Raw genomic sequence first — 22,741 nt, forward strand, 5'->3', positions numbered from 1 at the left:
CTTTGTTTATTCAGAAGACAAGAGACTGTGTTGACTTTTTATTTGGAGTAAACCCTTACAGTACAAAACTTACAGTAGTGAAATGCATAACTCACACATTTGCGTTTGCATTAATTCAAAGCCATCTCAGGTCATTTACAGGAGGTGAGAATCTTAAGAAAACATCCGAGCACTTCAAAAATCATACATTTAACATGGTGTAGTTGTAAGCTGAGGGTTGGTAGCACATGCAACAGGGTTTGAAGCACATATCTACAATTACACTGAAGGTGAACGGGATAGGTGATAGCCAATAGCTCATTAAAAAGTTTTTTTTAATTTTTTTTTATGATTTTTGGACAGTTAAAGCCAGCAAAGGTTTCACATCTGCAGTGAGTTTTCTTTGGCTCTTAGCAGCATTATATTCTATGGGCATCTGGTGGTAAAAAGTGTAAAGCTGTTCTAAGCAAGGTTGGTGGTAAGCACATCACAAAGCTGGGCTGTTAGAGCACAGGTTGAATAGTTGCAAAACATTACTAAAATGAAGGCACAATATCAAAAGTACTAGATACAGGAAGCAAACCAATGTTAAGTTACTTAGGCCATTAGTTACATCAAGCATATATTAAGCAGGGAACCTTTTAACAAAAGTATTTAAAACATTTCTCGGTACAACAGTCTGATCGTTTCAATGTAAGGCAAGCTAACTTTAATGATAAAATGCTATTGGAACTGTAATTTGCCATTTCTGTTCATTATTCACACTATTTTTGGGCATCTATGACATCACTGTCCCAAAAGTGTAAGACAAAAACACTTATTGGTGAGGTTTCAAACTTTTTTTTCTTAATATATATACAATTGTTGCTTCTTTTATTTCTTGGCTTGTGCTGTTTTGCAAAATATAGCTTGAGAGTTAGGGAGGGAGGGACAAAGGTCTTCTTAAAAAAAAAAAAAATCCAATGCCATCCACATCCAATCTATTAATAATTTGCAGTGCGTAAATTGCCACATTTTACATTTGGGATGATAAAACTGGGAGATCTATGTAGGAATCCTACTTGTGTACGTGTTAACTCCTTCCAACATTTTAAGTACTGGTACCATGATTGGTAGTTAGTTCATAGATATAGCTCTTGCCATTGAATTTCAATTACGATGAGGGAAGGCACAATCAGATCATTGCAATATTGTCACTAAATGTACATGATATATTTTGCGGTTGACAGAATATCAGAAATTACCCTCCCACCTCAGCGGCAGTGATGTTTTTTCTTCTTCATATTTTGAGAGAAATGTGCAGCTTGCGAATGTATTCTATAAAACAGTTTAATATAATCAAGATATTCGGGCAAGAATCAGTGCAACAGAAGCAGTTACAGAACAAATAATTAAAAACAACAGACACACAACACTCACAAGTCATCCAAGTAAAGGCCTTCATTGTACACTTACACTTCCAGAAAATTAAGAGCATCTCACATGCGTACACTCACAAAAAAAAAGTGCATTTATGATTCACAGACAACTTTTAACACATCTTGTTGGGACTTCGACCTGGCTCTTGAATTTGGTCTGCACTTAAAACAAGGACTGAACAACTTAATAGTGAATGTTGATGTGAGGTTTTTCAGGGTATTTCTTCAAATGAGGCAAAGGTCTTCACATTTGACTTTTTGGGATGAAGAATCTGTTAAAGTGCTCAAGAGTTTTCAGGTCGGATTGGTCAACCACAGTATGTGCGTCAGGTGGGAATCCTGAATTTGGGCGCAAGGCACATGTGTGGACGGGAAAGTGCATGTTCAAAGAGGTTTTCAAAGTGCATTATGACAAATGATTTCTTTGTGCTGTGCAGACCAAAACCAAGCCAGGCCGAGCTCATCGGGAACGTTCCTCAGTCCAGGATGTGCTCGCCACGGACGATGTGAGAAGAAAACTCGTAGCGGTCTTGGCTGCGGTGGCCGCAGATGTTACACTCGAAAGGCTGGCGAAATCCGTGGCAGCCCATGTGGATGGTAAACATGACGTGGTCCAGGAAGAGCACGCGGCAGTGGTCGCATCGGAAGCAGCGCACCGTCCGCCCTTCGCCGTCGACCACTCGTAGAGTCTCCCTTGAGGTGGACGAGGGCGCCGTAGGCGAACTTGGCATCGGGGCGAGGCCAGAAGGCGGGGGCGCGTGGTGACCTCTGTCCTCTCGTTTCACTTCCCTGTCTTTGGCGTGGCTCGGGCTGTGTCCGTCCCAAATCTTGTAGTGCGGAGGAGGAGCTGCGTTGTGGAGATGATGCCCGTTGTTCCTATGCAGGGCAGGGCCGGGAGCCGTGCTGTTGCACGGCTCGTCCGGCATGCTTTCCGTGTCCGTGGAGTCTTGGCAACCGTTGCTCGGGGAGGTTGCCTGACTTCGACCGATGGGCAGGTCTTCGTGACCCTCCGCCGCCTCCCTTCTCCCCACATTGTTGGCCCCCAGCCCCGCACCGGCCCCCATGTAGTCCAACCTCAGGCCGAGAGCGCCGGGCGCGTATGCTGCGCCGTGCATCGATCTGAATTCGGATAAACATGAAGGGTGAGTGGTGGGCTGATGGAGAGGCTGCAGGGTGTCCGCCATCCCCCCTCCTCCACTGCCTGCATACTCTCCTCCTCCAGGAACGCGTAAGACTTCCAGGTCTCCTGGATGTGCATCTTCCTCTTTGTCCAAAGCAGCGTTAAGTTCATAAGGTGCATTTCCATGACGTATGTGCTTCTGTCCTGCAATTATAAAAGACAATCCTACGAGACTGAAACATATTATACACTACCAGCTAAAAGTTAGGGCTTTTGGGTTTACTTTCAGGATGAAGCCAAAGTGCATTATGACCTTTAACCTACAACCTCAATCAAAATGCCTTTTTTTTGGTGAAAAAAAATAAAGATACAGAATTAAAAAAAAAAATGTATACCATCAACGTGACCTCTGAAAATAATTGTGGGAAAAAATGAAATGTAAAAGAGGGGAAATAAAATAAACAAATGAGACACTGTGTGTGCACCATTTGATAATTGGGGATTTACTAGCCAATCACTTTAAAACTCATGTTAAATTAAGAGTCAGCACAACTGCCACCATTTAAAGTAGCACTAAAGAACTTTTCAACTTTAACTCATTCACTGCCATTAACGGCTATATACGCCAAAAATTCATTTGAACTATTTCTATTAGTTTCTTTTTTTCCCACTTTTTTAACAAGACCATGAAAACCTATATTTTTTATTGTACATTTAGAACAGATATAAAATTTGTAATCAATCGTGAGTTAACTAATGAAAGTCATGCGATTAATTACGATGAAAATTTTAATCGCCTGATGCCCCTAATTTTTAATAATCTTTTTCTTTTCTTTAAATCGTGTCAGGCGATTAAAAATTTTCATGGTAATTAACTGCATGACTTCAATAGTTAACTCACGATTAATCACAAATTTTATATCTATTTTAAATGTACAATACATTTTTTTCTAGGTTTTCATACTCTTGTTAACAAAAGTTTAACGTTTTTTAAACTAATAGAAATAGTTCAAATGACTTTTTGACGTCTATAGCCGTCAATGGCAGTGAATGTGTGAAAATATTTTCATATCTCTTTTAATGAAACATCAACTTAAAACTACTTGAATGGTACCTTTGCCATGGCCTGAGGGGTCTGTATCATTTTTACTGGCACTAAGCAACTTTGAGGAGGATGGTAGGAACACAAAAAACTACAAATGTGCTGAATGCTTTATGGCATACGTCACTTCCCCATTTGGCAGAGGCTGCAAAACAACTGAAAAGTTTTGTCTGAGGAGACAAAAAAGAAAACAGGAAAAGGGAAGCTACCCTGATAAAAGGACAGTCAGGGATCAACATTGGCACAGATTTCACACACACAAAAAAAAAACCCCAAAGAATGATGCTGCCACCTCAGTGCTTTACTACATTATAAATACTGATCACTTTTAAACTTGCAATTTTGTCAGAATTTTGAGGCAGTTACCCACCCAGAATTGTTTGGTTAACGTCCAAGTACAGTAATAAAAATTCTGGGCTGCTTGAATTTGGAGGTTCCATTGTGTTCCATCGACAAAATAATAGGAATGGCAAAAGTACACCCTGATTTTTTGCTTTGAGTCAAATCTGTGAGCCTTGTTCATCAAGTTTGTTTTCACATCCATGAAGCAGTTATTTTCTCAAAGCTCACCAAACGGAGGCCAAATGCTCACCTACAAATTTTTGTGGCATGGATCTTTTGCGTTTGGTGACGCTGCTGGCGAGCCGATCAACAAACGCCATCTTGTCTGAGGAGGCATGAAGCGGGGAGTCTGCTATGTACTCCATCTCCCTAATCTCCTCTCCTACAAAACACAGAATATATAACATTTGCTCTGGTCAAATATCCTAAATAGGCCTGCTACGTTTTCAAACCAAAGCATGTATGAAAAAGTCAGCAAGTATGGAAAACAGATGGATGGGTGGATCATTTTGATGATGTCATCTTACACATAGTGACCCAAACTTCACCATCTTTTGAAACAAAAAAAAAACACCAAAAAAAAAATTTGAAATGATAAATTAGGTAGGGAGAATTGGTCTCCTGCGAAGTATTTTCCCATGTGTTTATTGACTATATTCTACTGTAATTTTGAAGAGATACCGCAGATAAATTAATTTAATAGGGATGCACTGTTACCACTTGTTTTGAGACCAAGTGCAAGTACATGTACTTGAATTTTCCGATACTTGATAATCTCATTATGCTTGACAATGATAAATAAAATGTGTTTTTTAAAGTACATGTTAAAACCCCCACCTTCCCATTTTTTTTCACAATATTATTTTATATGCAGCCTCACTGGTCTAAATATGGTATTCTGGTTAATATTGAAATAGTGGAATATGAGTAAAGCAGCAAAATCCAGCCATTTTTATCCATCTCAGAGGGCGGCCATTTTGCCACTTGCTGTCGGCTGAAGATGACATCACAGTTGTGCTCATGTAACAACCAATCACAGCACAACTTCAGAAAAAAAGTGAGCTATGATTGGTTGTTGCCTGAGCCCTGACCAACAGTGATGTCATCTTCAGTCGCCAGCAAGTGGCAAAATGGCTGCCCCCCGAGATGGATAAAAACGGCTGCATTTTGCTTCATAACTCATGTTCCACAAATGTAATATGAATCAGAATGTCATGTTTAGACTAGTGAGGTCACATATAACATATTCTTGTCAATAAATGTTTCAAGGTTGACTTGCACTTTAACCAAATATTATTCAAAAACAAACTTTTCTTGAACATGGCACACGTTTCACTCAAATATATTTTGGGGAGTAACTGCTTGTCAATACTGACATTTTAACATACAACTGTGTGTTTTTCTAACAGTCTCGCCACACATTTCACTTAAATGTAGCCTGACGCACAAGGCATTTTCAGTAATGTGGGGTCTCAGGCATAACCCTAGGTGGTACTATGTAAAAGGAATACAGGTAAGAATCCCATAAATATGCAATATAAGAGGCAGACCAAGTGGGATTAGTGCATCTGTACAAGTATACCTACTGTACAACATCGGCAGCGACACTGCAATCATGCAACCCCAGTATCTGTTGAGATACATCTGTAATAGCATGCTGTATTGTGGTTCAGATGACCCATGCTCACCTAGATGCTGAGCACTATTAGGCTGCTTGGACTCCACGCTCTGTAAGTAGTTGTAGCAGCGTTCGAGGTGTTCCTCCAAGGTGCTCTGTTGCTTGTAACTGCGACCACAGTAACTGCACTTATATGGCTTCCCGGCAGTTGGAGAGGATACTGGAGCCAAAATAGAAAGAGGGAATTACTTTTGTCACTATGCAAAATAACATGGGGGGGTGTATACCGTTATTAGGCCTCAAAAAAGTTTTACCGGCATGAGTGCGAAGATGGCCGGCGAGGGCGTCTCTTCTTCTACAGGCGTAGCTGCACAACGGACATTTAAAGGGCTTCTCTCCGGAGTGCAGCTTGATGTGACGGAGTAGGTTTCCTTTTTGAGTGAAGGAGGCACCACACTGATTACACTGGAATGGCCGCTCACCTGAACAAAAATCAAATTGTATACTGCTTTGTCAGACATTTATATTCAAAATCTAGTCATAATAATGGGTTTCAAATACCTAGACATTCACAATAAGATGATTTCACATGAAGCATTTCTTTACCTGTGTGGCTGCGTTTGTGTACCATAAGAACATTGGGCCCAATGCAGATCATCCCACAGATGTCACACTTCAGCTTCCCACTGGGCAGTCGGATGTTGTCATGATTGGCAAGCTCTCTGTAAGCAGGCGTTTCCGTTCCCTGATCCACACCTCCTTCTTCTACACGTTCCACTCGCTCATCATCGTTACTAGGTCCGGGGTCTTCATCACTGTACAACTCTACTTTAATAGAATTTGCTACAGGGGTGGGGAAAATCAGTGCCATTTTTAACAATGGAATGGAGGATGATGTGTCCAGTATTTATCACTTACCACTGAGTGAGCGATGAGGTGAGGTTTCCTTGCTGTTTGGAGTGCTTACTGTCGGACCACCAAGGCCCCCAGAAAACTCTCTTTCCATTGAAGTGTCTCCAGTATTAACTGCAAATAACATAACAAAACTTGATTGAACGTACATTGTTACTTAAGTCCTGAAATTAAACAGTACCTGCACTACAATAAATAAATAACTGACCTGACATGTAAGACTGGCCATTGCAGTCATCAACGTCCATACTAGATTTCGGCCGAAAACTGAAATGACAGTTTATGTCCACATAAACTCACACTTTCATACATACATACTGTAACATGATGTAAAACCAAAACGTGAGCTAATGAAGTTGCACTGGTTATAGAACTGCAGAAAATCGCAGTAAACCCATGACACTGTGACTCAACTGCTAAATTATCTTATCGATATTTAAATACAGTAAAATCATGTCAAGGTTTGCATACTCAAATCATTAGTAGCTGTGCTAGCAGCTACACGGGAACTAACTTTAACATGATCGGCAATGGATCAGCTGATCGACTCACTTACATTCTCATGACACTGACAAAATCATCGAATACTCATGTGCCCTCAATTAGTCATATGCGTCTCCGCTGCGTTTTAAATGGGTCTTGAAAGCTAAATCACAAGTCGGCCTTGGCGGCTAAAGCTAAGCTAAGCTAAGCTTGCTGTGCCCAAACGTGAAGCCAAGGCAGCTAAAACCAACACTGCAACGTTGGTACTCGTCCCGCTCGCTCATTGAACATTGTGCCTTAAAAGTTATGTCGCTAACGGTACAATGTGAATGCTTGACATGCACGACAAGTTATGAGACTGACAAATGCTATATTTAGCCCACTATATGCTAACCATGGCGGCCAGTGTTTCCTAAATGGTTGCTATGGCACCCGCAGCCTCGCTGAACGCTATGACAAGCCCACTACGGACTAGTTATAACAAACTCTCCACGAGTAAACAACGGCAACCGACATTTAAATGAGTCCACAGCCCATGTATATGCGGTATTACCTTTGCCTGGCGAGGGCGACGAGTGAGGTTATTTGGTTTTTGCATCTGCTTGTTTGGGTTTATGACGACGACATCACCGGCCGGCAGCGCAACCTCACGCGCCAAACTATTTCCGGTCATATTTTCTAGAACCTTAATATACTGTGCAGACAAACATCATCAGGTCTATTACGTTATAATGTTTTATTGTATATATCAATGCGGGCCGTCTCTAATGGTACGTGAACGAATCAAACAATTACCCCCCCCCCCCCCCCCATTTTTTCCAAAATCCAGCACAGTGCAGTACTTCTCTTATATTTAAAAAATAAAAATAAAAGAAAATAAACTTTCAATTACAGTACTTTTTGAACTGCAGTTCAATTGCATTTACATTGAGTACAATACATTACATTTGCATGTAAGTGTTTGTTCTAAGCCATTTAAGTACAGTAGTTTTTTTTATGTAACTTGTGTCCAATACTTTTTTATTGAATCGTTGTGTTTTCTTTTCTCACATTAAAGTACACTTTTGGTCAAAAACTGTCCATAACGGTAGAGTGGCTTAAAATGGACATTGTTTTACAGCATAACATAAATAAATAAAATAAAAATAATAAGAGGGAGAGGCTTTTGAATGACCATACATAGTAAGTCATACAGGTGTCTACTGTACCTGCAATGTAGTAAATAAAAATACGGTACACTTTTCCTTTTCCTGAGACATTGGTAAGGTTTAAACATTCATTTGTTATTGTCAGACAGGTAGACCGGGAACTTACTATGCATTCATGGGAAATTAACCGGATGTGACAGCGTGTGAGTACTTTTGTCACCTGCTCTGACACTTTGTTCTAGTGTTTGTCCTGTCTGGAAAGGTCGAGTTCAAAGGTCCCCAACACCCGTGTCAATATTTGCAGCTTGCAAGTTGCAGGGCGCCGAGAGCGACCCCCGGTGCCGTGTCGTAGCTTTGCAGCATGTGTGACGTAAGCGCTGCCTTTTACGACGGTGTGCTTACACAATGACACTTTCCGTTACTTTAGCCTGCGAGTTGTAACCGCGTTGGAAAAAAGGAGCGCTTATTCCGTAAACAGTTAAAATTCGGCCCATCGTTTAAAGATTTGGACTTATCTATCGCTATCAAAGACTGTACTGGATTGCGAACAAACAGTTTTTCCCTTCCATAAGTACAACGCGTACTTCCCGTGGTGAAACCGCTTCGAACTGGTACAGGCCTCGCAGAAAGATAGCTCCCAAAAAGTTTGTTGTTGTCACGTGACGTGAGCCGAATGTGGCGATAAAAGTTAGTTTAGAGCGTCAAACTAGCTTCGCGTGCTACACAGTTAAGAGGTAAACGACGCCATCTCCGCCGCAATGCCGCAACCAAAGTACCGGAAGATTGCTGTGATCGGTTACAGATCTGTAGGTGAGTAAAGCTCCCGAGCTCTGCTAGCTAGCTTGCTAACAGGCTAAAGTCCTGGCTTTGTTTTCGTTGTGTCTGGCTGACCTCAGCAACACGCGCTTTGTTTTGACGTAGTTTCATTACACTTGTGTTTTTCCCGCTCATAAAACGAACAAGTTGACGTTTGGCTGGAGCCGCACATAATGTTCTAACCCCGCGTGCGATAAAAACGTCCGTGGCATTCCTGTTAAGTTATGTTGTATGTACAATTATTTCATTCGTAATACATAACGTGTGTTCATGCAATCCGATTAAGAGCGATACACATACATTTGAGTTTTTTTTCTTCTAATGAAGAGATTTTTATTACACCTTGGTATTATGTTCAAATGTATCCCATGATATTTTCAGAAAGCTATTATTTCTAATCATGCCAAAACTGTGTGTGTGTGTGGGGGGGGTGGGGGGGTATTTATAATTGAGGGCTATAATAGCAAAGAAAATCAAGAGATTAATACACAAAATGTGTGGTAGTCCAATGTAAAATAAACAATACGATTTTGTACATTTTTAATGGGGAATAACTCCTAAACAATGATAATTAAAATTGTGCTATAGCTTTGTTGATGGAACCCGTTGACAATGCAATCATGTGAGTTGCTCCATTTCCATGTGTTTAACTTGCCCTTCAAAGTCTAGATACAAGTGGATAAATGATCATTACATGCTCTGACATGTTCACAAACTAATACATACCTCAGAAATAACACAATCAACTTTGCTGTCTGTTATGACTTATCCTGGCACTTGCGATCACATATCCCTCTGGTGTCCATTGGCATTACCGGTAAAGACAACTTGAATGACATATAAAGACCATTTGTCAAAAAACAAAACACAAATAAAATATCACACTAGACACTAAGATGCATTTGTTTCAGTTTTCATGGAAAAGGCATATTAAGCAGAAGCAGAAGAAGAAAGATCCCATATACCCAAAAATGTAATTAGCGTTTTCAGAGAACATGTTGAAATTCATGAAAAATAATTTGGGACGCACAACGTTGAAGACATCTTGGTATTGAAAGTAAAAAAAAAAGAAAAGAAAAAAAGATTTTATTGTCCCTCTTAGAAGCAATTATTACCATTTGAATTGTAATAACTGACAATAATTACAATACTGATATCAGTGAAATTAATTATTAAATTACTTTCAGTCTTCACCTGATCAAATTATGCGAAATTGACCCAAATATTAGAACAAGACCCACTCGTTGTCAACTTCATCAAGTCTTACGAGTTACAACATAATGCTCTTCATTTACTGCAATATTTAACAGCTTTTTACTCCCATTATAAATGTTAAAACATTTGATTAGCTGATATTTCTGGAATAGTATTTATCTTGATTTGGTTGTAGTTGCAAAACAATTTTCTAATATGCATGGTAAACACTGTCATTAAATAATACATTAAGTCATATGTTAATTTTCCCTCTGCAGGAAAGTCATCTCTCACAATACAGTTTGTGGAAGGACAGTTTGTCGACTCCTATGACCCTACAATTGAAAACAGTAAGTTTCACCATGCAGCATTGAACCGTACAGGACAGTATACAATTATCACATTTCCTCAAGTGACTGGGGTGTTTAATTACATAGCAGTGTTTGCCAACTTTTATTGAGACATTTTATTGAGTCTCTGGTACCCTGACTCAAGAGGCCGCCGCATGAGGTATTGAGTTAGAAATACAGTACTTAATAAACCTGGTATTTTTCTTTCCCAGCCTTCAATAAAATGGTCAGCGTCAATTGTCAAGACTTCAATCTTCAGCTGGTTGACACAGCTGGACAAGTGAGTTGTTTGTAACTTCAGCCCCTTATTGACATACAGAGTTATACTGCTGCAATATTAAAGTGTTTATTATTTTAACTCGTGAAAATAAATGAAGACTTGCAAATCCTTAGTCCTGTGCCTGAGACTAACATATGATGTCATCCTATCGTTTGTAGGACGAATACTCAATTTTTCCACAGTCCCACTCAATGGACATACATGGATATGTCCTTGTTTATTCTGTGACATCCATGAAAAGGTATAAAGTTGCATAATTATGTATCTTTAACATATCAATTAAAGCATATTTTTATCATTTGTGTTCATTTCTCATCCCAAGTTAAAAAAACAGAGCAGAATGTATTAAAAAGTAAAAACAGGCCTTGTATCTTTGGAGTAATTTACGATGTGATAAATGAGCTGTGTATATTCTCTTCTCAGTTTTGAGGTCGTTCAGGTTCTACACGACAAACTGCTCGATATGGTTGGAAAGATTCAGTAAGTAATCTTAAATATTTTTAACTCATTCACTGCCATTGACGGTTCTAGATGTCAAAAATTAATTTGAGCTATTTCTATTAGTTTAAAAATTGTTCCACTTTTGTTAACAGGAGTATGAAAACCTTGGAAAAAAATATTGTACATTTAGACCAGATATAAAATTTATGATTAATCGCGAGTTAACTAGTGAAGTCATGCGATTAATTACAATAAAAAAAATATATAATCGCCTGTTGCCTTGAAAATATTTTTTTCTTTTCTTTTCCTTTTTCTTTAAAAAAAAAAAAAAGGAGAAAAGATTATTAAAAATTAGGTCGTCAGGCGATTAAAATTTGTAATTGTAATTAATCGCATGACTTCAATAGTTAACTCACGATTAATCACAAATTTTATATCTGGTCTAAATGTGCAATCATTTTTTTCCTAGGTTTTCATACGCTTGTTAACAAACGTGGGGAAAAATGTTAAACTAATAGAAATAATTCAAATACATTTTTGATGTCTATAGCCGTCAATGGCAGTGAATGAGTTAATACAACAACATTTGTCCCCCAATACATTTTGTATTTAATGTTTCACTATTAATATTTTCTATTTAGAGTTCCAACCGTTCTTGTTGGGAACAAAAAAGATCTCCACATGGAAAGGTAAGCATGATACTTTTTGGCTTGTTTTAAAAATGTTTCAACAGACTTACGATCTCCGCGTAAGAATCAGGACATATGTGAGTCCCGACCAGTTGCTAGGCCGATGGTGTAGATATCAGCGCTATATAAATGCACTCCATTTCCGGCATTTGCTATTGTATTTCTGTAAAATTTCTGTATTCTGAGTAGCCTTGGAATGAGTGGGTATGTCGTGAGGAGAGAATTCCAGGGTAGAAAGTTCTGTGTGAACAGATTATGTTGTGCTTAAAACAAATAAACAGGAGAAAATGGGAAATATAATGTTAATTCCGATGTTCGTATCAGAATTTTTTTTTCTTATTCTCACTTTTTGCTTTCTTCCTCTCGTCTTATAGCGATTTATAGCAAGACAAAAACAAATTTGTAGAGTTAATTGACTCATTTAGCCACTTGATTTTTGACTCAATTCACCAAATCTATACCATATGGTGATTCTCAACATCTTCAGCAATTATCTTCAAATTTGTTTCATGAATTTATCAGTCATTTAATCAAAATATGACATTCGTAATAACGAGGTTTTTGAGACTTGGTTTATTAAACTACTTTAATGAATGCTCTTCAATATATTGTTTGTCTTTGCTACCTACTGTACCTATCTACCACTTTCTGGATTTTTCTTTTTTGTATAATTTTTTTTTCCCTTGGTGTAGTTCTGGTGCTCAACTGTATGTTGCTGTCATTTCATAACCAGTGTTTTCACTGTCTCGTTTCTCAGGGTCATAAAGCCAGAGGAGGGAAAGAAGCTGGCTGATTCCTGGGGTGCTGCTTTCATGGAGTCCTCAGCCAAGGAAAATGAGGTAATTCCAGGCATCTTTTTCTCGTTGGCGCTGTCTGCACACGTTGACCATCTGCTTGCTTCTTCCTTCGTTACAGACCGCCGTGGAGGTTTTCAAGCGAATCATATTGGAGATGGAGAAAGCCGACGGGAATGCCCCGCCCGAGGAGAAAAAGTGTGCCGTGATGTAAGAGAGTAATTGAGGACATGATACAAGTCACTTGCTGAAGACAGGAGGCACAGCTCCACCAGCATACCAACGACGACCTCACCAACAATAAGACTGATGCCATCTTCAACTCACATTAAAACTATTCCACCTAAAGACGCTCAGGCAGAGAAGCACCTTCATTGGACATTTGCTTTAAATAGTTATATTCTTGAGTGGGTATAATTTTTAGCCCAGAAAACTCAGCTCCTCATTAACTGTATCCAGAATTCCCTTGAACATGTAATGGTAAATATTTGTGAATGCCTGATGTTGAGACAACAACATTGGTTTGTGTAATTTTTGAGTGGTTGGTGTATCGTGGTGGCGGCTTAAAGAGCCCCAGTTCACATTGCTCTAAATGTATTGGTTGATTATGTCACAATGCCTTGGATGCTCTATTAGGAGTTTTCACAAAAACACTCAACACCCTTCTTTCCATTGTAATGTTTAGCAGTTTCTTTTTAAGCTATTTATACATGCAACCTGTGAGCTTTTCTGCTGAGCAGATTAGTCCACTGTCCCCATTTCGACATTTTTAACTTTTCTATCATCAGTAACAAAGCGGAACTCTCAGATGAATTTCGTACAGGTTAGAAAAATAGCTTCGATTTTTGCCATGTATGGCTTTTCGTTAGTTATAAATAGAATAGGTTTTGTTGTTTTTTGAGTGATACATGCTTTTTCGCTCCCCATCAATTAAAAGTAGTGTATAGCAGTAATTTATCATAAGTCATTTTGACATTTTGTGTGGGTTTAATCTGAACTCTGGATTCAACAATCACTGTCAAGACACTTGAGATGCAATGTTTGCATTTAGCTTTTCTTGGCTCTCGTTGCCTTAAAATACACTCGTCTGTGGACTATAATCACATTACTTATTCATCTTTTTCTTCATATAGTTTGTAATGGTTTCTTTATTTTTATTTTTTTTTATCAAGTGCTTTGCTGAGTAAGTAGTTCTATCATGAACAGAGGCTGGTCGTGCTGTGTCTTGTGCCTTACACATCTTTGAAACTCTCACATCTGGTTCTCTTCATGACCAAAGGTGCTCTTACAGGGTTTCTTCTTCCGTCTGTTAACTTGATCTCATGGGTATTGATAGTGGTGGTGATGGTGTGCACAAAATGGACGCCAATATGCCGATGACGGTCAGCGTTCATGCAAAAATCTTGCTGTAAACAGTTTGTATATAAAATCTGTTACTCATTTGATGTTGTTGTGTGTTTTTGTCCTGCATTTTTATTTAGGTCGCCAGTCATTTCCAGGATACACTTAAAAAGGAAACGGATACTATCTGTTCTGTTATGCTTCCAGTTTGTTATAATAAAAAAATATTTCTATTTAGAGATGATCATGAGACCTTAACTTTAGAGACACTTTCTGAAGTTAACCACTTGGTGACCCTCTGAGGTTTGGGGTCAACCGCTTTTGGCTAGATATTTCTACTGCGCCGACAGTAGCAATATTACGGTAATGACCTGCCAGCTATTCAGGATGCTCTGGTTCGTCTCGTAGCCGCTGCGCCGCATTTGCGAGCCCTTGGCTGTTTGTCACACGACCCGGCCGGCTGTGGAGGAGACGTGACACCGCGAATGGAATATGGAGTGTGTAAGTCCGCCGGCTAACTTTTATATTTGTTATTTTAACTATTTAACACTGTCTGACCTTATCTCGCGCGATAGTCTGAGACCGCTAACAATAGCAACGATGCTAACCAACTATTTGGATTGGAATACATAGCGAAGTAGCTAGCTCGATATGTGTGACGTCTCTGTTGCATATTGTTAATGAAACGAGTTTAGTGAGTGATCCAAATGTCTCTTTAGTTTTGTTGGACAAAAGGAGTTACTTCCCGTTGGAAGGACGATCTATTGACAACAGGTTTTGACTGGTCAATGCTAACGTTATTAGCTTGGAGTTGGAAGCAGTTACTGTACTTAAAGCAATGGTTGTCATTTCCTTAGTCGGTAAACATTGTCTTTTCTAAGTCCTCTATCTGCAAAGACCACAAAAAGGTTCATTTAATCGGTCTGGAGGCATTTTTCTTTACAGTATTGCATCTCAAAATTGACTGAACCAGCTGAGGTACACATTTTGCATGAGAATATGAAATTGAACACATTGGAACTCAAAGCTATTATTGTGTTGTTGAATTGGGACCAAATGGATACATAGGTTAATAATTTTTATTTTAATTACCAGTGCTAAATGCAATCATGCAATATGATGGGGTGATTAGGGTTCCTACACAATTATTTAAAGAGCAACTTGTCACTAGTCCGTTAACAAAGTGCAGTCCGTTTCTTGGAGGGGTGTTTACTTGCTTGGCTTCAGATGGATCCAAAGTTAAATCAAGTACACTACTAATATTATTGTACACCGTTAACAAATTTACAAACATAACACATGCTTCATTTCCTAAAAAGAAGAGTGACAAGACAATCTACTGTTACAATCCCAAGTGATGTTGGCCACAATAAAAACATTACCTCTACAAAACAGCATACTGTACGTAAAAATAACAATAAGAATCAAGAATGTCTTTATTGTCCAATGTGTCAGTTTAACAAGCACAGCCAAAAAAACTGAAGCGTGATTTAGAAGTTTGGGTACTCATGAATTCAAGCTATTTTGGGGAAACTGGAGCAAGATTCCCAGTGAATGAGTGTCAATATAGGAAACGGAAGCGTGCAATATGTAACTCATTGACAGTTAATAGACAGGCTGTACAGTTCACTGGAATCGAGGTTACTTAGGTTACAGGTCTAAAAGATAGTTGGGTAAAAAGTGACATTATTAAATGAGCTGTTTATGAAGCCTATTTATTATTATCCTGCTATTTAAATCTTGTCCTGACATGTTTGTTTTTTCTTTCAGATTCCAGCGACTATTGAAGATCTTGAAAGCAAAAAGGATCCTGTCATCGAGGGTAGGAGACAAAATGACATCATGATGATATTTAAAAGGTTTCTCACCCCCGTCTTGCGCTTCCCTTCAGACCCTGAGCACAATGTGTACACCAGGTTCATGAAGTCCCATCGCTGTTATGATCTTGTACCCACCAGCTCCAAATTGGTTGTTTTCGACACATCCCTCCAGGTCAGATAGAATCTGTTACTCTTAAAGTCAAGTCTGTCCTTCTGTAGAACAGAAGTGCAATTGTGTCTTAAAGGGGAAATATTATGGGATCATTAGCTAATCGTGTTATCAGTGTTGGCTTCTGATAACTGTTACCTTCGAATGTGGGGTGATGTTATTGATGGTGGCTTTTTTTTGTTTTTTTGTTTGTAATTCATCTGAAGTGCCCCCACAAGTGGAAAAAAAACAATATAGTACTTTCAAATTTGTTTAGGCGTATTCGTCTATTTCGTCACAACTTATTGCAACCCTATAGCGCCGCCTGCAGGTCATCATGGTAACGAAAGCCATTCTCAGCTTTGGATAGATGCAGGTGAGGTGAGAAGTGGCTCAATTTGCAAGAAACAGGACCGCCTCCTCAAAACAGGCAAATTTCATCCACCACTATATGATGGGGGGGTGAATTAGGGGTACAATGGTACTGTAATTTCTGATCTTTGGAGTATTTTGTCCAAAAAAAAAGTCACAAATAAAGAACTTTGTGGAAAAAACCCAAACATTATACATCTCTTAATTTCACAGGTCAAGAAGGCATTTTTTGCTCTTGTTTCCAATGGGGTGAGGGCAGCTCCCCTATGGGACAGTAACAAGCAGTGCTTTGTCGGTAAGCTTATTTAGTATATTACTATATCATATCATTTGAGCTTGTTTAGAAAAAACAAAAAAGGACCTTATATTTTCTACAGGCATGCTAACCATCACAGACTTCATTAACATCCTTCATCGCTACTATAAATCTCCTCTGGTAAGATCATAGATTTGCAGGTGTGCTGTTTTATTGAGATAACTCATGTTTAATGTCAGAATTGTATTGCTGTGATTTTCAGGTTCAGATTTACGAGTTGGAAGAGCACAAAATAGAAACATGGAGAGGTGTGAGTTTTTACTGACCTCTTAAAGTATATATATCTTTTTTAATTATTACTTATCTCAATAAGTTAAGTGTCTTTTTTAATGCTTTTATTTTAACAGAGCTATATCTTCAAGACTCATTCAAGCCGTTGGTTAGCATATCACCCAATGCCAGGTTTGTTTTTATAATTTTTGTTTGATTGAATTTCGCCTCTTAAAGCTGAAGTCAACCCAACAATTTTCTTTACGATAATATGTTGTATGCGCCGCCACTAGTCTAAACACAGTATTCTGGTTAAATACTGTGTTTATGGAATATGAATTAGCAGCAAAATCCACTCGGTTTTTATCCATCTCGGGGCGGCCATTTTGCCACTTGCTCTCGCCTGAAAATGACATCACAGTTGCTCAGGTAACGACCAATCACGGCTCACCTGTTTTCTGAGTTTGGTCATGTGACGTTCCCAAGCTGAGCCGCGATTGGTCGTTACCTGTGACGTCATTTTCAGTCAACAGCAAGTGACAAAATGGCCGCCCACTTTGTATTGCAGCTTGTATGACGCTGTATCTTCGCTGCTCAAGAACAAGATCCACAGGCTGCCAGTAATCGACCCCCTAACGGGAAACACCCTCTACATCCTCACACACAAGCGGATCCTCAAGTTCTTGAAGCTCTTTGTACGTTACTTTTGGCTTCGCTTCTGCCGTACTAAAAATACAGAATTTCCAGCGTGGAACGCCCGAAGGTTGTACAGTGGCGACATTTTCTGTTATTGTTTTCAGATATCGGAGATGCCAAAACCGACGTTCCTGAGTCAAACTTTGGAGGAGCTGAACATAGGAACATTCCGGAACATAGCGGTGGTGCGCACAGATACACCTCTGTACACGGCGCTGGGTATTTTTGTAGCGCAGCGAGTGTCTGCGCTCCCCGTGGTGGACGACAAAGGTGGGTGGGCTGCTTGATAAAACATTATTGAATGTGAAATGGCCTGCGCTGCCAAGCACGACTTTGTCACTTAGCAACTGAACTTATTGAACTGAACTCATTAACATGGTAACCTATGCTATAAATCAGGAGTGGGTAAAATATGGCCAGCTTAATTTTTTATTTTCCTTTAGCACACTGCCAGTGTTCAAACTATGCATAATGTTACATGATTACATAATGTGGCTTTAGTATTTTGAAGTTGCTATTTGGAGTAAAATGACAACTACGGATTTACATCATCAAGATGCCATATTTGTTGCATTACCTTCCATGTATGTATTTATTTGTTTATTTATCTCATTAAATAATTGAGCAATGGTTTAATTTAAGTAATACAATTTTAACATTTTTACGCATGTACGATTTTAATTTGTTTTTATTAAATATTTTTTTACATTTTTCATTTTTACAATTTACATAAGAATTTCAATTGTAACTATTGTATTAATTCGTGAATTATAATGATTTTATGATTTATTTGTTTGTTTGTTTATTAATCTCTACTAAATAATTGGTCAATGGTTTAATTGAAGTAGTACAATTTAAAAAAAAATATGTATGTACAATTTTCATTTATCTTTATTAAATAATTGGTTAATTTATTTTAGTTTAACTGTAAGTGATACCAAAATTATAATTTTTTTACATTTTTCATTTTTACACATTACATACGAATTTCAATGTTAACTATTGTATTAATTTGTGAATTATAATGATGTTTTATTAATTATAAATATATTATTAATAATCATGAATGTATTATTTTTGTATTATTTAAATAATTGCTTTACATATACTTTTTTTCCCATTAATCTACACAGCTGGGTAGACATTGCACATTGGCAGCTACTGCTAAAAAAACATGCATAAATCTTCTGTGTTCTTATTTACTGACACCTTGTCTCTTGTGCAGGTCGAGTGGTGGACATTTACTCCAAATTTGATGTCATTGTAAGTTAACAATTGTTCATATTTGTTTAGATTTGTTCCCGATTAGAAGTAACATAAAATCGACAGTTGTCTTATATTATGTAGCTGAACAATGATGGCATATGATGATGAATGAAATGCTATTTTTGCGGTCCCTGCCACAAATTGTGGAAATCCATGAATAACTGACACCCAGTGAATAGCTGGATTTACAAGTAGTGAATTTTGAATATGCGATGTAACCCCCGCAAGTAGCAAAGGACACCGCCACAAGTGCACTTGCGGTCTCTTTGCTGAACCATCGGTAAGAAAACAAACACATTCATCCTCAGAATAGTCAAAATAACAGCCAGCCAACTTTACACTCTCATTTGTTGACGCCCATGTCACTCACCAGGCCAGGCCCCACCTTTTAAAGCCATTCATTAGGGGTGTGGCAAAAAATAAATTCTCATAAGAATCGCAATTCTCATTTAGTACGATTCAGAATCGATTTTAAATGTTATTTAAATAATTTCATCCTGTCTTGCCTTTGTGTGTGTGCCTTTTATTTGGAGTGCTGTTCATGTTGTATCCAGTTTGGCCACTGAGGGGCAGTGTGGTTCCACGCGGTCTATTACACTGTTGTAGCCACATTAGAGAGTAGAAGGAAAAAGTCACGATCAAGTTATTGCCACCCCTACCATTCACACCTAAAACGCACAGATACCACAAGTTGACTATACCTGCATCTCACATGCACGTCATCATGTGCTTAAATAATGTCACATCAATTTTTCCCCAGTGACTTGATTAATCAACGGGATCATTGGTAGAATACCAGATTCAAAAAAATAATTGGTAGCTGCAGCCCGAGCTCACACAATGCGTCCTCCAATTTATAAGTCAATCCAGCGCAATATCCATTTTGTAACAAAAATTCAGAGAGTTCGCCCAAACAATGTTAATCTGTTCCAAACTAATCAGCACTTACTGTATACTTCAGTACAGCACAGACACAAAATGCACTTAATATTTTAAGAATTACAGAACATTGTTGAGATTCCTTCATTTATGTAAGCAGCGGAGGGATTAGGGATTTGTCATTGTTGTGTAATCAAAGTTGTGGAAAGAGCTCCTTAACATATGAGTTGAGGTTGATGGGTAACAAAAATTCCATCGCATACACTTCAAATATCATCCGACGATATTATTTTCCCTGCAGAACCTGGCAGCAGAGAAGACTTACAACAACCTTGACTTGACCGTGACCAAAGCCTTGCAGCACCGCTCTCAATACTTCGAAGGGGTGCTGACCTGCAACCGCCACGAGACGCTGGAGGCCATCATCAACAGACTGGTGGAGGCTGAGGTGAGGTCGGCGGAGCGATTCCGCAACATGTCGCGCTAATAACGTCATGGTGGGGAACATTGTGCCGAGTGACAATGGCGCCGGTGCAAGTGGAGTGATTGTGATTGCGTGTCGACAAGGTGCACAGGTTGGTGGTTGTGGACGAGCGGGATGTGGTGAAGGGCATCGTCTCCCTCTCGGATATCCTTCAGGCACTCGTGCTCACTGACAGAGACGAGGGTAAGCCAAGCGTTTCGCCGCACAGTAACTCTCGCTCAACTCAAAGTCATAGTTTGATTTGTCACCCTTAGGCACCGCATGAGGCGAACGGGATCCACACGAGAGGTGAGGCCGGAGCAAAGGGAGAAAGAAGTGACGCGAGGGAACGGGTGGGCGATTTGGACGGCAAAATGAACGACGGTCCGTCCTATCTTTCATGTTCACATCTGCGTCTGTGCAAAAAAATACGTCACCAAGTTTTATCAAGCGAGCAATCTAACACCGTGGTAGCACAGCAATTCCTGTCAACAGAGACTAATTTGACATCACAAAGGAGCCAAGATGCTCATTTTAACTCATTAACTGCCATTGACGGCTATAAACGTCAAAAATTCATTTGAACTATATCTTTTAGTTTTAACATTTTTTTCCACTTTTGTTTTTATTGTACATTTAGTTTTGTACATAAAATTTGTGATTAATCGCAAGTTAGCTAGTAAAGTCATGAGATTAATTACGATTAAAAACTTTAACCGCCTGACGGCCCGAATTTTTAATAATATTTTTTTCTTTTTACATTTATTCACTGCCGTTGACGGCTATAAACGTAAAAAAAACAACAACACTTTTGTTAACAAGAGTATGAAAACCTAGAAGTTTTTTATTGTACATTTAGAACATACAGAATTTGTGATTAATCGTGAGTTAACTAGTGAAGTCATGTGATTAATTACAATTAAAAATATGTAATCGCCTCTCGCCCCTAATTTTTAATAATCGTTTTTTAAATGAATTTATGGCAGTGAATGAGTTAATTTTGAACAATGGTCAGCTACCAGCTAAAGGATAACAAATTCTTGGATTGGTATGATTTCTTCTTATTTGTGGCAAGCCAAGCAACCCATCCAGGGACATTGATTAAAGGGGGAGTCAACCCGCCCCAAAATATTCTTGGCAGTAGTCAGGTTTCCATCCACGTTTCGAAATTTCTATGCGAATTTTGTGAAAATGCATAAAACGGACATGCGACTTATGCCCGTTTCCGTCCGCTTGTTTTTTGCGAATATGCGCCACGAGATGACGTTATAGTGACGGAACTTGGGAACGTTGATTTTGACGGACTGAACGGAAGTAGTCTGTCTTGTTGGCTTCCATCCCGCATGTAAGTGAAGTGTGTCGTTATATTGAGAGCTGATGTTAATAAAGCCATCTAAAATTGCTTGAATGTTTTTTTTCTTTAATCAATTGTAAAAAATAAACGTGTTTCTTCGTCTCCCCAAACATATCTTACTTTATCAGCCGCCATTTATTGTGACTGCAAACGTGCGTGTGACGTAGTATCAGTCAAAACGTGCGGCGTATATCCGGTCCATCGCCAAAATTCGCATTTTCCTTTTTTTGATACGCTTCATAAACCACCCCCTAAGCGTAGCAACTTTTTTTGTGTGCGAATTTTGGGCCTTTTTTTTTTTGAATTTCTGGCGTTTCCATTCAGTTTCTTTTTCGCAATTCTTGAAAATTTTAATAAAAACAGGTGGATGGAAACCCACCTAGTATTTATGTTCTATGCAGCCCTACCAGTCTAAATACGATCTTATATGAGTTAAGCAGCAAAATCCAGCCGTTTTTATCAATATCAGAAGGCGGCCATTTTGCCATTTGCTGTCAAGTGAAAATGACATCACAGTTTCTCAGGTTTTAGGTAACAACCAATCACAGCTGAGCTTCAGAAAACAGCTGAGCTGTAATTGGTCGTTACCTGAGCCCTGAGCAACTGTGATGTCATCTTCAGTCGACAGCAAGTGGCAAAATGGCCGCCCCCTGAGATGGATAAAAATAACTGGATTTTGCTTCATAACTCATATTCCAAAATGGAATAATCAGAATGTCATGTTTAGACTAGTGAGGTCACATATTGTCAAGAAATGTTTAAAAGGTTGACTTCCTCTTTAAACTATCATGTATTCTTGCTATGCTAGTTACAGTGTTCCCTCACTATTAACGAGAGATATGTGAGAAAATTGAATGAAGTATGTGGTTCGGGGTTTTACAGACTTGAAACATAAATGTAAACAATCAAGCTGAATACTTAAACAAGGTAAGACTGTATATGAAATGTTGTCATCTCGGCTGATAGGCCCACCCCTTGTTATACAAATACACTAAGGCCTGTTGAAGTGAATGTGTGAATTGAACTGACAGGTTCAGGTTGTGATGTGCTTTGTGGCAAATGAAGAACCTTCCAACCTGACAGCTTAACTACTAACTTTCGTGTGACCATAAGATGATTTATGACAAACACCTAAAGTGGTAAAGATTTGACATCTAAATGACCTGTTTTGTTACATATACCTAAAAAGG

The 22,741-nt window shown here is 38.8% G+C and overlaps 3 protein-coding genes across 8 annotated transcripts; 2 read left to right on the forward strand and 1 right to left on the reverse strand.

Annotated features, from left to right (window-relative positions):
* Nucleotides 1–25: 25 nt before the first annotated feature.
* On the reverse strand, nt 26–9,098 carry LOC147167161 (zinc finger protein Eos-like). 5 transcript variants are annotated; one of them, XM_086086695.1, is made up of 8 exons: nt 8,343–9,096; nt 6,700–6,758; nt 6,498–6,605; nt 6,186–6,422; nt 5,894–6,061; nt 5,650–5,799; nt 4,212–4,343; nt 26–2,721 (listed from the first exon to the last, which is right to left on the reverse strand). In XM_086086695.1, the coding sequence occupies exons 2-8, from the start codon at nt 6,737–6,739 to the stop codon at nt 1,874–1,876; spliced, it is 1,683 nt and encodes a 560-aa protein (XP_085942821.1). In that variant the 5' UTR covers nt 6,740–6,758; nt 8,343–9,096; the 3' UTR covers nt 26–1,873. The 5 variants fall into 5 exon arrangements, with proteins under 5 accessions (XP_085942821.1, XP_085942818.1, XP_085942820.1 ...); XM_086086692.1 differs by having other exon boundaries at nt 8,289–9,096; XM_086086694.1 differs by lacking the exon at nt 8,343–9,096 and adding an exon at nt 7,528–7,748.
* Nucleotides 8,500–14,128, forward strand: rhebl1 (Ras homolog, mTORC1 binding like 1). The gene is made up of 8 exons (XM_086086697.1): nt 8,500–8,932; nt 10,411–10,482; nt 10,695–10,762; nt 10,921–11,003; nt 11,186–11,242; nt 11,845–11,892; nt 12,650–12,731; nt 12,808–14,128. Exons 1-8 carry the CDS (start codon nt 8,881–8,883, stop codon nt 12,898–12,900), a joined length of 555 nt encoding a protein of 184 aa, XP_085942823.1. The 5' UTR covers nt 8,500–8,880; the 3' UTR covers nt 12,901–14,128.
* Nucleotides 14,129–14,397: 269 nt separating this feature from the next.
* On the forward strand, nt 14,398–21,599 carry prkag1 (protein kinase, AMP-activated, gamma 1 non-catalytic subunit). 2 transcript variants are annotated; one of them, XM_086086006.1, is made up of 13 exons: nt 14,398–14,528; nt 15,798–15,849; nt 15,919–16,019; nt 16,581–16,662; nt 16,745–16,803; nt 16,886–16,931; nt 17,031–17,085; nt 17,462–17,588; nt 17,694–17,859; nt 18,815–18,852; nt 20,036–20,182; nt 20,302–20,401; nt 20,473–21,599. In XM_086086006.1, the coding sequence occupies exons 1-13, from the start codon at nt 14,520–14,522 to the stop codon at nt 20,481–20,483; spliced, it is 993 nt and encodes a 330-aa protein (XP_085942132.1). In that variant the 5' UTR covers nt 14,398–14,519; the 3' UTR covers nt 20,484–21,599. The 2 variants fall into 2 exon arrangements, with proteins under 2 accessions (XP_085942132.1, XP_085942131.1); XM_086086005.1 differs by having other exon boundaries at nt 17,462–17,859.
* The last annotated feature ends 1,142 nt before the right edge of the window (nt 21,600–22,741 follow it).

Source organism: Leptonotus elevatus, chromosome 10 (assembly GCF_054856555.1).
Source record: "Leptonotus elevatus isolate MCC_2025b chromosome 10, RoL_Lele_1.0, whole genome shotgun sequence".
NCBI lineage: Eukaryota > Metazoa > Chordata > Actinopteri > Syngnathiformes > Syngnathidae > Leptonotus > Leptonotus elevatus.

Coding starts and splice junctions, on each gene's coding strand:
- LOC147167161 (XM_086086692.1), bottom strand. Junction 5,800..5,893: donor CCATCTTCGCACTCATGCCG/GTAAAACTTTTT, acceptor TTTTGGCTCCAG/TATCCTCTCCAACTGCCGGG. Junction 4,344..5,649: donor TAATAGTGCTCAGCATCTAG/GTGAGCATGGGT, acceptor TGTGTTTTGTAG/GAGAGGAGATTAGGGAGATG.
- rhebl1 (XM_086086697.1), top strand. CDS start 8,881: ATGCCGCAACCAAAGTACCGGAAGATTGCTGTGATCGGTTACAGATCT. Junction 11,893..12,649: donor AAAGATCTCCACATGGAAAG/GTAAGCATGATA, acceptor CTCGTTTCTCAG/GGTCATAAAGCCAGAGGAGG. Junction 12,732..12,807: donor CCTCAGCCAAGGAAAATGAG/GTAATTCCAGGC, acceptor CCTTCGTTACAG/ACCGCCGTGGAGGTTTTCAA.
- prkag1 (XM_086086005.1), top strand. Junction 16,020..16,580: donor TTTTCGACACATCCCTCCAG/GTCAGATAGAAT, acceptor TTAATTTCACAG/GTCAAGAAGGCATTTTTTGC. Junction 17,086..17,461: donor AGCATATCACCCAATGCCAG/GTTTGTTTTTAT, acceptor TTTGTATTGCAG/CTTGTATGACGCTGTATCTT.